At 41.6% G+C, this 18449-nt stretch overlaps 1 protein-coding gene across 7 annotated transcripts in view; it reads right to left on the reverse strand.

The window, feature by feature from the left end:
* Positions 1 to 18449, reverse strand: part of SLC7A10 (solute carrier family 7 member 10) — a 196524-nt gene that overhangs the window by 108676 nt on the left and 69399 nt on the right. For 6 of the 7 annotated variants that reach the window (XM_056525780.1, XM_056525782.1, XM_056525779.1 and 3 more), the window contains exon 2: positions 5753 to 5957. In XM_056525780.1, the coding sequence (XP_056381755.1) occupies positions 5753 to 5957 (205 nt within the window). Of the gene's footprint in view, positions 1 to 2769; positions 3070 to 5752; positions 5958 to 18449 lie in introns of those variants that run through there. The other variant, XM_056525781.1, reaches the window with a different exon arrangement.

The following is an 18449-nucleotide window of genomic DNA, read 5'->3' on the forward strand; positions in this document are numbered from 1 at the left end:
TTTTAAAGGGGTACTCCGGTGAAAACCTTTTTTCTTTTAAATCAACTGGTGGCAGAAAGTTAAACATATTTGTAAATTACTTCTATTAAAAAATCTTAAATCCTTCCTGTACTTATCAGCTGCTGAATACTACAGAGGAAATTCTTTGCTTTTTGGAATGCTCTCTGATGACATCACAAACACAGTTGTCTCTGCTGATGTTATAATAATAACGCTTTATTTATTATTGTCCTTAGTGGGATTTGAACCCAAGTCCCCAGCACTGCAAGGCAACAGTGCTAACCACTGAGCCACCATGCTACCCTTAGCAAGCATCTGCTATGTATGGTTGCTAAAATGGACAGAGATGTCAGCAGAGAGCACTGTGTTCGTGATGTCATCAGTGTTCCAAAAAGAAAGGAAGTTCCTCTGTAGCATTCAGCAGCTAATAAGTACTGGAAGGATTAAGATTTTTTAATAGAAGTAATTTACAAATATGTTTAACTTTCTGCCACCAGTTGATTTAAAAGAAAAAAGGTTTTCACCGGAGTACCCGTTTAAGAAGAGTGGAAGATGTTATAACTACAAGAAGTAACCAACTCCATGTTAATGTTTATGGATAGGGAATTTGATGCCCTAAAACAGGGGTCCTCAAACTTTTTAGAAAGGGGGCAGTTCACGGTCCCTCAGACCGTTGGAGGGCCGGAGTTAAAAAAAAACAAAAAAACTATGAACAAATTCCTATGCATACTGCATATATCTTATTTTGAAGTGAAGAAACAAAACGGGAATAAATACAATATTTAAAATGAAGAACAAGTAAAGTATTTCAATGGGAACTGGTTAGTTCCCCCCACATTAGGTGCAGTATAGTTCCCCCCACATTAGGTGCAGTATAGTTCCCCCACATTAGGTGCAGTATAGTCCCCCCACTTTAGGTGCAATATAGTCCCCCCCATTAGGCTGGCAGTATGTTTCCCCACATTAGGTGCAATATAGTCCCCCACATTAGGCTGGCAGTATAGTGCCCCCCACATTAGGTGCAATATAGTCCCCCACATTAGGCTGGCAGTATAGTTCCCCCCACATTAGGTGCAATATAGTCCCCCACATTAGGCTGGCAGTATAGTTCCCCCCACATTAGGTGCAATATAGTCCACCACATTAGGCTGGCAGTATGTTCCCCCACATTAGGTGCAATATAGTCCCCCACATTAGGCTGGCAGTATGTTCCCCCACATTAGGTGCAATATAGTCCCCCACATTAGGCTGGCAGTATGTTCCCCCACATTAGGTGCAATATAGTCCCCCACATTAGGCTGGCAGTATGTTCCTCCACATTAGGTGCAATATAGTCCCCCACATTAGGCTGGCAGTATGTTCCCCCACATTAGGTGCAATATAGTCCCCCACATTAAGCTGGCATTATGTTCCCCACATTAGGTGCAATATAGTCCCCCACATTAGGCTGGCAGTATAGTTCCCCCACATTAGGTGCAATATAGTCCTCCACATTAGGCTGGCAGTATGTTCCCCCACATTAGGTGCAATATAGTCCCCCACATTAGGCTGGCAGTATGTTCCCCCACATTAGGTGCAATATAGTCCCCCACATTAGGCTGGCAGTATGTTCCCCCACATTAGGTGCAATATAGTCCCCCACATTAGGCTGGCAGTATGTTCCCCCACATTAGGTGCAATATAGTCCCCCACATTAAGCTGGCATTATGTTCCCCCACATTAGGTGCAATATAGTCCCCCACATTAGGCTGGCAGTATAGTTCCCCCACATTAGGTGCAATATAGTTCCCCACATTAAGCTGGCATTATGTTCCCCCACATTAGGTGCAATATAGTCCCCCACATTAAGCTGGCATTATGTTCCCCCACATTAGGTGCAATATAGTCCTCCACATTAGGCTGGCAGTATGTTCCCCCACATTAGGTGCAATATAGTCCCCCACATTAGGTGCAATATAGTCCCCTACATTATGTTGGCAGTATAGTTCCCCGCCACATAAGGTGCAATATAGTACCCCACATTAGGCTGGCAGTATGGTCCCCCACATTAGGCTGGCAGTATGTTCCCCCACATTAGGTGCAATATAGTCCCCCACATTAAGCTGGCATTATGTTCCCCCACATTAGGTGCAATATAGTCCCCCACATTAGGCTGGCAGTATAGTTCCCCCACATTAGGTGCAATATAGTCCTCCACATTAGGCTGGCAGTATGTTCCCCCACATTAAGTGCAATCATTGGGTGCAATATAGTCCCCCACATTAGGTGCAATATAGTCCCCTACATTACGTTGGCAGTATAGTTCCCCCCCACATTAGGTGCAATATAGTCCCCCACATTAGGCTGGCAGTATGTTCCCCCACATTAGGTGCAATATAGTCCCCCACTTTAAGCTGGTATTATGTTCCCCCACATTACATTGGCAGTATAGTTCCCCCACACTAGGTGCAATATAGTCCCCCACATTAGGCTGGCAGTATAGTCCCCCACATTAGGTGCAATATAGTCCCCCAAATTACATTGGCAGTATAGTCCCCCAAATTACGTTGGCAGTATAGTCCCCCAAATTACGTTGGCAGTATAGTCCCCCAAATTACGTTGGCAGTATGTTCCCCCACAGGCATACAGCCTCCAGCGATACAGTATGGCTGGAGGCTGTATGCCTGTGTACTGCCCCATTTCAGTGTTCCGACCACCGCTCCGGCCATAGCAGGACCGGAGGATCGGTGGTCAGAACACCGAAGGGACGCGCCGCTGGTAAACACTTACCTCCAGCGCGCGTCCTTGCTTCTTCTCTGCTTCACCGCTCCTCCGCTCGGTTGCCATGGGCGCACGCATGGGACGTCAGTGAAATCGCTGCGTGCGCCTGTTCCCGGCGGTCCCCGCGTTTTTAAAGTAAACGCGGGGCTCAGGGACTTAACAGAGGCATCCTTGTGTTCCGAAAGCATCTTTCGGACACATGGATGTCCTGAGTCAAAAATCGCCCGGCAGGCCAGGCAAATGCACTCCCCTGCCCTAAAAGATCCTTTAGGTGTCCCAAGTCTTTGTTCATATAGTGGGGCTGACCATAGGTCCTCTTTAATTCCTGTATGTTGTGAGGTGAGGCCTCAGTAGACTGGGCTTGCTACTTTAGTACATCCACAAATGCTCAATCAGATTGAGGTCTCAAATCTTTGTAATTTTACCTAATCCATTCCTAAACAATTTTTGCAGACAGAAAGCAAATATTCTGTTGAAAGAGGCCACTGCCATTACAGAATACAATTGCTATAACTGAGTATACTTTCTCTCCCTCAATGTTAATTGAGACTATGGGGGAAGATTTATCAAAACCTGTCCAGAGGAAAACTTGCCCAGTTGCCCATAGCAACCAATCAGATCGCTTCTTTCATTTTGCAGAGGCCTTGTTAAAAATGAAAGAAGCAAGCTGATTGGTTGCTATGGACAACTGGGAAACATTTCCTCTGGACATGTTTTAATAAATCTCCACCTATATAATGTCCACATTTGTTATTGTCCTACATTTATTAATTACCTAGGCATACTGGCAGAACGATATGCCAATGTATACTTCAAAGGTCAGAACTGAATCTATTGGTGAAAACATTCAATTCCTGAGCATACATTGCAATTTTGCGTGACTCAAAAACATACCTGCCTGTGCTTTTGAGTTGTACAAATGTATAGTATATGTATGTTCAGAAATGGACTAAACATAGTCACTAGTAGGCTTAGTTTGGCCATTTGAAAAAGATGCATAGTGCTTTGATACACGACAGTATACATTAGCATACCATTCTACTGGTATAAATCAACATACCAGTAGAATGGTATGCTAATGTATACTGTCGTGTATCAAAGCACTATGCATCTTTTTCATGTTACGGCATGTAACAAGTGTAATCTTATCCTAACATGCCAGGACTCAAGTTGTCCCAGCAGAAAATTGCCCAGAGAATCGCCCTGCTTACACCTGCTTTCTATAGTGCATCCCGGTGTCACCTCTTTGCAAGTTAAAATTGCCATCTACATGTTGTAAAAGTAAACCTGATTCATCCGACCAGAACACCTTCTTCCATCTCTCCCCGTCCAGTTATGATATTCCTAGGGCCATTGGAGGTGCTTGGGTACTCAGAATTGGTACAGTAAAAAGCAAGTTGCACTTTGTGTTCTTACACCTTATTGTTAATGATTCAGCACTTGTCCTTCCTTGGACCACTTATGGTATGTGCCGGGACAGCGGAAGAATATTTAAATTCTCTGTAGTTTCCCTCACATCTCACGTAAAAACTTTCTCCCTCACTGATGAAAGCTGACAACTGGCTTCTCTATGCACTAAAATTAAAAAAGGAAAACAAAGGTGCGCTCCTAGTGCAGAGGACTTTGATACGCGAATGCCTCTTTAAGGTATAAATTTCCTGCTTACCAGAAATAGTTGTGCTGCGGGCACAACACCGTAGTGTGCATGTAAAATCACAATGGCGTAGGAGGTCAGCTGGCCGCGGCTTCCTTCACAAGTGGCTCAAGGTCACTTCAGCAGTGGATAAGTGGCAGGCGGATCAGGTCCATAAAACAGGATTTTGCCAGGTGCGTCTCCTCTTGTAAATAACGGTCCAGACCACACAGGATGAGTGTGCAAGAAAGAACAGTTGAATTTATTTGTAGCGCTACAAGTGTCGCACTACAAATAAATTCGACTGTTCTTTCTTGCACACTCATCCTGTGTGGTCTGGACTGTCATTTACAAGAGGAGACGCGCCTGGCAAAATTCTGTTTTTACGGACCTGATCCACCTGCCACTTCCCTATGTCCTGAGGCTCTGTGACATGCCTCGGCTGACAAATCCGGCTGATTGACAAGCTGGGAGCATGCAGACACAAAAGAGTGTTCTGAACATTGGAGGGACCCCTCGTGTTCAGAAGTATGGAGCATGTTTTTACCCAAAAATATAAACTTTTTTTAACCAATGTATATTACAAATATATGTACTGTATGTTGTTATTTAAATTATACAAAAAGTTTTTGCGAATGAGAGTGGCCTTTATCTTGTACAGTTTCATAATTACGTTTAAAGTCACTCCAAACTGGAAAATGATTTTGAAACGTCCCATTTAAATAGGTTCTAATAGAGTAAGTGACGCTCCCTAAAGAAGCACAGAGAGTAAAATGTATGTTGGGTTTGCTTTCTTGTGCGTTCCTTGACAAAATACATTGCAGGTATTTGTTCTGTTTTGTTTCCTCTTTAACAAAGCTTCTTTTCCACCAGTGTATATGTTTCTGCCCTTAACCTATATCTGTATCTTGGTCTATTTGCATTGACAGTCTCTTGCCTGAGATATTTCGGACATTTTATTGGGCTCATACCATACCTGAATCCTCCCATAGTTTATTTGTCTTGTCCACTTACATTTTTGTTTGTGAGTATATCATGGTGCCTTAATCCTTTTCTTGCCTTACATGCATTTTATCTGTTCTGTATTTAAATAAAGTTTATTATACTTCTTTGCTATCTTGTTGTTGGTGCCCATTTATTGGAGGTGAATACATTGCCCAGCAGCATTTGTATGTTCTAGATGCTTTGTCTTTTTTTTTCTAGTACTAGAATAAGTGACAATGTTTAACATATTTTTTCTATCTATATCTGTTTCATCCCTCTTTTATTATTGGTTTACATGTTGTAACCTGATGCAAAAATTGTAGTGTAAAATTGCACAAAATACATTTTAACAGTTTTTGTTTCTCTTGTACTTACCCTGTTAACCCACCAAAAATCTCTGTGACATATGAATAATCACCTCCTGATTTTGGAATTGTGACTCCGAGTTCTGCATAACACATGGACCCGAGGGCAGACACACCACCACCGAGAACCCAGATAATTAATGCCAAGCCCACAGACCCGCTGTGTTCTAGGACACCCTTCGGAGAAATGAAGATCCCGGAACCTATAATGTTACCTTAAACAGAAGGACAAAAATTAAGGTACAGCAGACTTCAGTACAATAACAAAAAACAATGCACCTAAGAATGCATTAGAAGTTAACTCATAATAAACTCTTCTAGCACATCACAATATTCTGAGGGAAATAAGTTTAGGTATAAAGGTAATGCTGTATTTTTCCCTCCATCAGTTTTTAATTTTAGTTATGTTATGAAATGAAGGAGTTTTGACACTGGATTGCTGGTCCTAAGTGTAGCCCCTCCCCTTATCTCTGATACTCATAACCATAAGTATATTTTTGGATTAGGTATTCCCATTTAAAATTTAGAATTTGCACTGGCAAAAATGGTACATTTTGGCATATTTTTCAGTTTTTTAAAATAAATATAATGATTACATTCATAACTGTATTTCAAATATAGCTTTTGCAGAACTGTAGCATATACACCATGCCAACACCAACCTTCCCTCACAATAAGGAAATGACTACTTTAATACATATCCCAGTACATAACAACTATCATATTAAAGTTATAATATAATAATAAAAGCTTTATTTGTCCTTTTGAAGAAGTCCCATCTGAGACATTTATGGCATATCCACAGTATGTCATAAATGTCCCCTAGATGCAGGTCCCACCTCTGGGACCTGCATCCATCCTTACATTAAAGGTTCCCCAGCCCCTCCGGCTGTTTTTGGCTTCCTGTTTTACGCATGTGAGCTACAGTATCTAATGTCTCGGTCTTATTGAATAAGCCACATAGGATGTGTAGTCAAACTCAGGCTCTAGTGTCTATAGGGATTTAAAGGCCCTTTTTCCACCTAGGGAGACATCGCTACTATATACAGATGTAATATATAGTACAGATGTGTTCTGGCCTTTGGCCATATTTGCACAATAATGAAGTAATTTTAGGTAATCCTGGCATACTATATACTGTAAATGAATGCCTATGTAAATTGAGCTTACACAGTATGCGATTGTACAACACTGCACATGATTATTAGATATCACTAAGGTTGCGCTTTGAGTTTTGATATTCAAATAAAGCAAATTTAGCAGAACAACAAATTAACTTGTTTTCTTTTTCTTTTTTTTAACCCCTTAAGGACTGAGCCCTTTTTCACCTTAAGGACTCAGCCATTTTTTGCAATTCTGACCACTGTCACTTTAAACATTAATAACTCTGGAATGCTTTTAGTTATCATTCTGATTCCGAGATTGTTTTTTCGTGACATATTCTACTTTAACTTAGTGGTAAAATTTTGTGGTAACTTGCATCCTTTCTTGGTGAAAAATCCCAAAATTTGATGAAAAATTTGAAAATTTTGCATTTTTATAACTTTGAAGCTCTCTGCTTGTAAGGAAAATGGATATTCAAAATATTTTTTTTTTTTTATTCACATATACAATATGTCTACTTTATGTTTGCATCATAAAATTGACAAGTGTTTACTTTTGGAAGACACCAGAGGGCTTCAAAGTTCCGCAGCAATTTTCCAATTTTTCACAAAATTTTGAAACTCGCTTTTTTTCAGGGACCAGTTCAGGTTTGAAGTGGATTTGAAGGGCCTTCATATTAGAAATACCCCATAAATGACCCCATTATAAAAACTGCACCCCCCAAAGTATTCAAAATGACATTCAGTCAGCGTTTTAACCCTTTAGGTGTTTCACAGGAATAGCAGCAAAGTGAAGGAGAAAATTCACAATCTTCATTTTTTACACTCGCATGTTCTTGTAGACCCAATTTTTGAATTTTTGCAAGGGGTAAAAAGGAGAAAATTTTTACTTGTATTTGAAACCCAATTTCTCTCGAGTAAGGATATACCTCATATGTCTATGTTAATTGTTCGGCGGGCGCAGTAGAGGGCTCAGAAGGGAAGGAGCGACAAATGGTTTTTGGGGGGCATGTCACATTTAGGAAGCCCCTATGGTGCCAGAACAGCAAAAAAAAACACATGGCATACCATTTTGGAAACTAGACCCCTCGGGGAACATAACAAGGGGTAAAGTAAACCTTAATACCCCACAGGTGATTCACAACTTTTGCATACGTAGTAAAAAAAAAAAAAAAAAAATTCCCTAAAATGCTTGGTTTCCCAAAAGTTTTACATTTTTAAAAGGGTAATAGCAGAAAATACCCCCCAAAATTTGAAGCCCAATTTCTCCCGATTCAGAAAACACCCCATATGGGGGTGAAAAGTGCTCTGCTGGCGCACTACAGGTCTCAGAAGAGAAGGAGTCACATTTGGCTTTTTTGAAGGAAATTTTGCTCTGGGGGCATGCCGCATTTAGGAAGCCCCTATGGTGCCAGGACAGCAAAAAACCCCATATGGCATACCATTTTGGAAACTAGACCCCTTGGGGAACGTAACAAGGGGTAAAGTGAACCTTAATACCCCACAGGGGTTTCACAACTTTTGCATATGTAAAAAAAAAAAAATTTTACCTAAAATGCTTGGTTTCCCAAAAAATTTACATTTTTACAAAGGGTTAAAGCAGAAAATACCCCCCAAAATTTGAAGCCCAATTTCTCCCGATTCAGAAAACGCCCCATATGGGGGTGAAAAGTGCTCTGCTGGCGCACTACAGGTCTCAGAAGAGAAGGAGTCACATTTGGCTTTTTGAAAGCAAATTTTGCTCTGGGGGCATGCCGCATTTAGGAAGCCCCTATGGTGCCAGGACAGCAAAAAAAAAAAAAAAACATGGCATACCATTTTGGAAACTAGACCCCTCGGGGAACGTAACAAGGGGTTAAGTGAACCTTAATACCCCACAAGTGTTTCACGACTTTTGCATATTTAAAAAAAATAAAAAAATTTTTACCTAAAATGCCTCTTTTCCCAAAAATTTTACATTTTTAAAAAGGGTAAAAGCAGAAAATACCCCCCAAAATTTGTAACACAATTTCTCCCGAGTACGGCGATACCCCATATGTGACCCTAAACTGTTGCCTTGAAATACGACAGGGCTCCAAAGTGAGAGCGCCATACGCATTTGAGGCCTTAATTAGGGACTTGCATAGGTGTGGACATAGGGGTATTCTACGCCAGTGATTCCCAAACAGGGTGCCTCCAGCTGTTGTAAAACTCCCAGCATGCCTGGACAGTCAGTGGCTATCTGGCAATACTGGGAGTAGTTGTTTTGCAACAGCTGGAGGCTCCGTTTTGGAAACAGTGGCGTACCAGACGTTTTTCATTTTTATTGGGGAGGGAGGCTGTGTAGGGGTATGTGTATATGTAGTGTTTTTTACTTTTTATTTTATTGTGTGTTAGTGTAGTGTAGTGTTTTTAGGGTACAGTCACATGGGCGGGGGTTCACAGTAGTTTCACGCTGGCAGTTTGAGCCGCAGCTCAAACTTGCAGCCGGATACTTACTGTAATCCTCCGCCCATGTGAGTGTACCCTGTACGTTCACATTGGGGGGGGGGGGGGGGAACATCCAGCTGTTGCAAAACTACAACTCCCAGCATGTACGGTCTATCAGTGCATGCTGGGAGTTGTAGTTTTGCAACAGCTGGAGGCACACTGGTTGTGAAACACAGAGTTTGGTAACAAACTCAGTGTTTTGCAACCAGTGTGCCTTCAGCTGTTGCAAAAGCTACAACCCCCAGCATGTACGGACAGCGGAAGGGCATGCTGGGTCTTGTAGTTATACAACAGCTGGAGGCATATTACTTTGGCTGGGGATGCTGGGGACTGTAGTTATGCAACAGCTGGAGACACACTGGTTTGCTATATAACTCAGTGTGCCTTCAGCTGTTGCAAAACTACAACTCCCAGCAGTCAACGACAGCCAACGGGCATGCTGGGAGTTGTAGTTATGCAACCAGCAGATGCACTACTACAACTCCCAGCATGCACTTTAGCTGTTGGTGCAAGCTGGGAGTTGTAGTTACACAACAGCTGAAGGTACACTTTTCCATAGAAAAAATGTGCCTCCGGCTGTTGCAAAACTACAAGTCCCAGCATGCCCATAAGGGCATGCTGGGAGTTGTGGTGGTCTGCCTCCTGCTGTTGCATAACTACAGCTCCCAGCATGCCCTTTTTGGGGGGGGCATAATGACCCCCCTGGGCGATATGCCCCGATGCCTGCTGAACGATTTCAGCAGGCATCGGGCACCGGCTCCCCTCCGGCTAGCGGCGGGGGGCCGGGATTTGACAGGACGTACTCAAACGTCCTGAGTCCTTAAGGACTCGGAAAAGGGGACGTTTGAGTACGTCCTGCGTCCTTAAGGGGTTAAGAACTGGTACAATAAGCGTGGCAGTTTCTATTCCATATTACTTTAACATGATACAACTTTCCATAACAAAAGTTAAGTTACAGTCAGGACTAGGATAACTACACGCTAACTGTAACCCAAACTGCAAACAACTGACCTAAGCAAAACCAAATTTAGATCAACCGAACAGAATAAGGGTCACTATTTTAATACTTCTGACAGGAGTTTAAAGAGACATTGTCATTGTTAAAAACTTTTCATATATTGCAGGACTCATTATAATATGACATTTCACAATATACACCTGTTAAAAAAAAAAAAAAAAATTCACTTGAAATTAAAGCTCAAAATAGCCACCACTAGGGGTCGCTTGTCTTTTAGCCAGACAGACTAGTCTAGATTTTACCGCATACTGGATACCATCCGTAAAGCATACCGGTATCTAGTATAGGAGATTTCTATTGAGTGTATGCAAAACTACAGATAAAGGATGTGTGGACATGCTGGGAACTGTAGTTTTACAACAGCTGGAGGCAACACTGCTCTAACACAGTTATTTACAAACATTGCAGCTTCGGTTGTTACCAAACTACAACTCCCAGCATGCTGAAATAGTCAAAGCTTTCTAGGACTCCTGAACGACAAAGAAGTTGATCAGACATTCAGGAGTCTGTGAAAGATGAATGACACACATAGTGACAGCTATGCTGATTAGCATCCAGCTTTACTAGGAGAAGATAAAACAGATAGAACATGTATTCAAAAAAATGCTGTACTTTTATCTAAAAAATCCTTGCACTAATTTTATAAAGATCTATTCTTATATTTATACATTTTATCCTGTTATGAATTCACCATAATGTCTTCTGATTACTGCAGGCAAGCTCCAAGTATCTTCCTCTGACACATGACACAGCATAAAACCAGAGAGGAAAGGGTTACAGAGTAGAGAGTACTGATTGGCTGACTATACAGGCTTGCTCCTGTGAGGGAGACAGACAGACACGCCCCCTCCAGCCTGCACAATGAAAAAGTAACTCACCAGCACATATATGCTTATATCTCTGGATATATAGGTCCGAGACACATAAAGATTATATGCACATGATCAGGATTGGGTCCTGAGTAACATATCACTTTTTTTCTTTTTTTTTGCACAATGACAGGTACGCTTTAACCTTCAGCTACTCTTACAGACTATGCTTAATCCACATGACCCACTCTTATACCCGTCAAGCCCCCAGGTAAATTTAGGCCTCCAAACAAGCCACCAGCACCTATCTAGACTGCAGCAACCATTGCAAACAGGTTTAAGCCTAGTTTTAAGCCTGTCCCCTGTCCTTAACCCTGTCACCTGCCTGTATCAAGCTTTATAAGCTATCCACCTCTGAGATAAAACATTTCAGTGACCCTTAACACAATAATGACTGACACAACTGGTCTACTCAACCTTTTCTGCCTACTCGTACAGCCCAGAACAATAACAGACTCTTTAAAGCACCACACACAGGTAAACCATGCTCTCCTACTGGCACCAAGAATACAGCTTTTTATTATCACCTCCCCTAACCAGCTAACAGCTCAATCACAAATCAATCTCACTGTAAGCTAATGTGGTGGAGTCTGGCAACACCACTGGGTACTGTGGCCATTCAAACTTGCAATGATCCCACAACAGAGTACAAAACAACATATATATATATATATATATATATATATATATATATATATATATGTATACAAAAAATTGTGGATAATGTGAAGTGAACCAGGCCTTACATGTTGTACTCCATTACCATTTTTTTTCTAGTGTCCGAGACTTCTCAGTGATGCATCTGGATCTGGCTTGTTTGAAGTATGTGTGGTGTTAAAGGGGTTCTCCACCATAAGGTGATTTTAGTACGTACCTGGCAGACAGTAATGGACATGCTTAGGAAGGATCTGCACTTGTCTTGGGACTAAATGGCTATGTTGTGAGATTACCATAACACTGTGGCTAGCTTTTTGTGAACAGGTATTTCTTGTTTGACTTCATCAGTCATCAGCTGACTAGTGAGTCAGGTCTCGGCCGCATTGCAAGCTGGGAAAAATCTGAGACAACAGTCATTTTGTATGCTGATAAAAATAAATATTGGGGTGAAAATCACAGAAGAATTGTGAGAAAACCGTCTCACACAGGTACAGACAGTATATTATGAACTACACTAACTTTACAGCCCCTGTAGCATAGTCAAATAAAATAAATTCCTGGAATACCCCATTAACCTGTTAAGGACCAATGACGTACCACTACGTCCTGAGTCCTTTCCCTTTCTATAACGCGGGGCCACGATGCGCGTCAGGCCCGGCCTCTAACAATGCTAATAGAGCGCGGCAATGATCGTGGTGCCGCACGCTATTAACCCTTTTAACGCGGCGTTCAACTTTGAAGTGAAAGTAAAACATTGCCGGTTAGCTCAGGGGGCTGTTCGGGATGTCTGCGGCGAAATCGCGGCATCCCGAACAGCTGTGGGACACGAGGAGGGTCTCCTACCTTGCCTCCTGGTGTCCGATCGCCGAATGACTGCTCAGTGCCTGAGATCCAGGCATGAGCAGTCAAGCGGCAGAATCATTGATCACTGGTTTCCTATGAGAAACCACTGATCAATGTAAAAGATCAGTGTGTGCAGTGTTATAGGTCCCTATGGGAGCTATAACATTGCAAAAAAAAAGTGGAAAAAAAAAAGTGAATAAAGATCATTTAACACCTCCCCTAATAAAAGTTTGAATCACCCCCCTTTTCCCATAAAAAAAAAACTGTGTCAATAAAAATAAACATATGTGGTATCGCCGCATGCGGAAATGTCCGAATTATAAAAATATATCATCAATTAAACTGCACGGTCAATGGCGTACGCGCAAAAAACAAATCAACAAGTCCAATCAATACAAAAAGAGTACTGCTAAAAACTTCAGATCACGGTGCAAAAAATGAGCCCTCATACCGGCCCATACGCAGTAAAATAAAAAAGTGATAGGGGTCAGAAGATGACAATTTTAAACGTATTCATTTTCCTGCATGTAGTTATGATTTTTTTCAGAAGTACGACAAAATCAAACCTATATAAGTAGGGTATCATTTTAATCATATGGGCCTACAGAATAAAGATAAGATGTAATTTCACCGAAAAATGTACCGGTCCCGGGTCCAAAAGGATACAGAAGGAAAAGGATGACCGCAGCACTCCAGAGAATCAAAAAATAAAAAGTGACTTTTATTCCATGAACAGGCAAGTGAGACTTTTTGGTGTTCTCACAACACCATTCTCAAGCCCTGGGCTTACCTGTTCATGGAATAAAGGTCACTTTAAATTTTTTGATACTCTGGAGTGCTGCAGTCATCTTTTTGTTTATATATATATATATATATATATATAATGTTCCAGAAAGCTGGTCTAAGCTTATAATGCTTTGATCACTGTGTACTTTCAAACAACCCCTCTGAAATACTTTTTCAGAAAATGCTATCTTAATCAAATGTTCACCATTAGTGACCCATCTGGAAGATGCAATCCTACTAAAATCTGTCCATAATAATCTGAGATTTTTCTAATAAGGGGGTTTAGTGGGATTCAAAGGAATACTGTATGTACACGCATATATGAGAAATGTGTTAGGGGATCTGATACCCATAGTCTCTACCAGTGTAAAACTGCTTGGTGCACAGTTTAACACAATATCCCTTAGTGCATCTTTGCAGTGTGCAATGCTATTCCATAAAGCATAAAATGTATACTGATGTCTACCGCCCCAACAGAAGTCGCAATGACACTCTTTTCGCCTGGGGGCCTATGGATATATTCCCAATTTATACAGAAAATGTACACTGCAAACACAGTATGAAATGAGCCGTAATTTCAGTATAACTCTGCACAACAAAAAAACTTTGTTAATCTCATAGTATTTTCCAAAGCTCCCAGTGAAATGCATCAGCAGTTTTCTGTATATTAAATGAGTATTGGTGATATAAGCTCCGTCTTGATTCCCCAGATGACCTAGAGCCTGTATTGTAGCAGCTGCACTCCCAGACTCTGACTTGTGCATGTAACAACATGAACTATCATTGTGTGCAGTAAGTCTGACATTCCTGAAAGGCTTTTTCCTGAGCTTAGGTCCTATAAGAGGATTATGCCATGTACAACTGTACAGGTTCCTAAATGAATGACACCACAATGCCATAAATTGTGCACGTGGAAGTGAGGTTATTAAAAAAATATAAACTTGGCGTGTAATAGGAGCTCAATATACAGCACAATATGTAGCAGAAATCTAAGGCATACCTTAATATATCTGCAACATATATGCTCATGCAGTTTAGTCCTATTCATTGGGGCTCATCTAAGACTTGGATAACTAAAGGGTTTTCCATACCGAATACGCATAGAATAAGTGACATGTTACTTATGAACTTGGAAAAAATGCATGCCGAAGTTCACAGTTTGAACTATTCTGTACATTTAAATTAAAAATAATCGGATATGTGTGAAAAATACACTTTATAAGCATACCCTTAGTGCATCTTCACACTCCCACACACTTTATTTGAGATTTATAACATCACATTTACAGAGTGGAAAAGGAAATAGTTATTATGTAAGTTAAGTAAGTATGTGGTGCCCAATTATGGAGTACTGTGTGCAGGGGGTTTGGATATGATTGTGACACCGTTAACCTACACGGCCCAAGGTTAGGACAGCTTCTCCTGGGCAAGGCGCCTAATAAGAAATACACAGATGCCAGATTACGGATAACTGTCTTTACTGAGGCAGGAGTAGATGTTACAATCCTCACAGCACAGATCAGAGTAGAGGAGATGCAGAGTAACCGTTGGGAGCCCTGTAGATTTGCTGTGACTTGTAGTATTTTAGTTAGGACTTTGGACATGATTGAGGCTTCCGATGCTGACTAGGGTTCTGATAGTGTCCAATTAATGCTACACTGCCAGGGTGTGAACTATCACTGTGTGGTCCATCAACTCATCTGGTATTACGCTGACAATTAGGAATTTCTGAATCCTCCTGGGCAGGGAACACTTCCAGAATGGCGCGTTTGTTTGCTTGAAGATTTATTATAGGCTTCCATTGAATCACCTCACACTCCTGCTGTCTCTTCTCCGCACTGCGCCTCACGCTGAGCTCTGCACTGAACACACACTCTCCAGCAACTAACTGATTAGCTCCTTCCCCCCCTACACTATATCTGGCCTAGCTAAGGGGGCCTTCCCTTGGGCAATCAGGGTCACATAAGTATCATACCTCCTAACAAACATTCTTTACTTTTCTTAAAGGTATAGTGCAAAACAATATAAATTAACAGATAAAGATTACAATGAATATGAAAGGATCACCTGAGCAGCAGGGCCTATTGCAAGCACCTGAAGCAATGTTTACCTGACAGGACGCACTCCGGTACTGGGATACTACAAGTATTTAAGCCTGCTTTCTCTTCCTTTATACTGTGCTATCAATCCCATGGTATCTTAGTACAACATCACAGTACTGCAAGTACCATCCCTTCCTTGCCTGGTGGTAGGATAGTGTAATTATAGTAATCTCTATATTCCCCTACATAAGCTGCAAGACCATATGCACCCTAGCTCTGATTTTTCAAAATGTAAGAGAAAAACTGGAGAGATTTTGCCCACAGCCACCAATCACAGCTCAGCTTTAACTTTCAGAGCACAATAGGATAGGAAAGCTAAAGCTGAACTGTGATTGGTTGTCATGGGCAGAAACCAAATTAAAGGGGTAAACTTTTTTTTTTTTATCAACTCGTGCCAGAAAGTTAAACAGATTTGTAAATTACTTCTATAAAAAAAATCTTAATCCTTCCAGTATTTATTAGCTGCTGTGTACTACAGAGGAAATTCTTTTCTTTTTCGATTTCTTTTCTGTCTGTCCACAGTGCTCTCTGCTGACACCTCTGTCCGTTTTAGGAACTGTCCAGAGCAGGAGAAAATCCCCATAGCAAACATATGCTGCTCTCGACAGTTCCTAAAATGGATAGAGGTGTCAGTAGAGAGCACTGTGGGCAAACAGAAAAGAAATCCAAAAAGAAAAGAATTTCCTCTGTAGTATTCAGCAACTAATAAGTACTGGAAGGATTACATTTTTTTAATAGAAGTAATCTACAAATCTGTTTAACTTTTTGGCACCAGTTGATAAAAAAAAATATATATGTTTTCCACCGGAGTACCCCTTTAATTCATGCTATGCAATGAGTAAATTGTGTACATATGTATAAATAGGGCCGGTTTTAGGCTTAGTGTGGCCCTGGGCAAAATTAAAAGTGGGGCCCAACAGGGGGGTGGGGGGGTGGGGCGGCAGGGCTGATGCAAGAATTTTTGCCGCACTAGGCAAAACCTTATTTTGCCGCCCCCCAGCATCTGCAAACATGTGTTCTAACATTTGTAAACAATACCCCAATACCGTGATTGAATAACAACGCTATACCAGAACAGAGCAATACCGATATACCGTGACTGAATAACAACACCATACCAGAAAAGAACAACACCACCATACCGTGACTAAATAACAACACCAAAGCAGAACATAACAATACCACCATACCGTGACTGAATAACAACGCCATACCAGAACAGAGCAATACCGATATACCATGACTGAATAACAACACCATACCAGAAAAGAACAACACCACCATACCGTGACTAAATAACAACACCAAAGCAGAACATAACAATACCACCATACCGTGACTGAGTAACAACGCCATACCAAAACAGAGCAATACCGATATACCATGACTGAATAACAACACCATACCAGAAAAGAACAACACCACCATACCGTGACTAAATAACAACACCAAAGCAGAACATAACAATACCACCATACCGTGACTGAATAACAACGCCATACCAGAACAGAGCAATACCGATATACCATGACTGAATAACAACACCATACCAGAAAAGAACAACACCACCATACCGTGACTAAATAACAACACCAAAGCAGAACATAACAATACCACCATACCGTGACTGAATAACAACGCCATACCAAAACAGAACAATACTGAATAACAACACCAGAACAGAACAGAACATTACCGCCATACCAGAACAGAACAATACTGCCATACCGTGACTGAATAACAATATACCAGAACAGAACAATACTGAATAACAACACCAGAACAGAACATTACCGCCATACCAGAACAGAACAATACTGCCATACCGTGACTGAATAACAATATACCAGAACAGAACAATACTGAATAACAACACCATACCAGAACAGAACATTACCGCCATACCAGAACAGAACAATACTGCCATACCGTGACTGAATAACAATATACCAGAACAGAACAATACTGAATAACAACACCATACCAGAACAGAACATTACCGCCATACCAGAACAGAACAGCAGCTTTGACAGCACTTGTGACAGTGTGAGCGGTGACAGGGGCGTCATATTGGCCTAGTGACAGATTTACCACTACATATCACATACAGGGGGAAAAAAAAACTAATCACAATTACACACATACAGACACACACTAACACACACACACATATATATAATATACATATATGTATATATATATATATATATATATATATATATATACATATACACACATGCTGTACACACACACATTATATATACACACACACACATTTATATATATTCATGCGGCACACACACACACTACATATATATATGTATGGGGGACACATTTTGATCAAAAAGTGCGCTGAGAGCCTCCATTTTTTGACCTAGAGTGCTGTTGCAACTTTCTTGTTTGTACATTTTATATATATATTGTTACGCCGAGCGCTCCGGGTCCCCGCTCCTCCCCGGAGCGCTCGCTACACTCTCTCCGCTGCAGCGCTCCGGTCAGATCCACTGACCCGGGGCGCTGCGATTCTGCTTCCAGCCGGGATGCGATTCGCGATGCGGGTAGCGCCCGCTCGCGATGCGCACCCCGGCTCCCGTACCTGACTCGCTCTCCCTCGGTCCTGTCCCGGCGCGCGCGGCCCCGCTCCCTAGGGCGCGCGCGCGCCGGGTCTTTGCGATTTAAAGGGCCACTGCGCCGCTGATTGGCGCAGTGATTCCAATTAGTGTCTTCACCTGTGCACTTCCCTATATCACCTCACTTCCCCTGCACTTCCCTGCCGGATCTTGTTGCCATTGTGCCAGTGAAAGCGTTCCTTGTATGTTCCTAGCCTGTGTTCCAGACCTCCTGCCGTTGCCCCTGACTA

Source organism: Hyla sarda, chromosome 6 (assembly GCF_029499605.1).
Source record: "Hyla sarda isolate aHylSar1 chromosome 6, aHylSar1.hap1, whole genome shotgun sequence".
NCBI classification, from domain to species: domain Eukaryota; kingdom Metazoa; phylum Chordata; class Amphibia; order Anura; family Hylidae; genus Hyla; species Hyla sarda.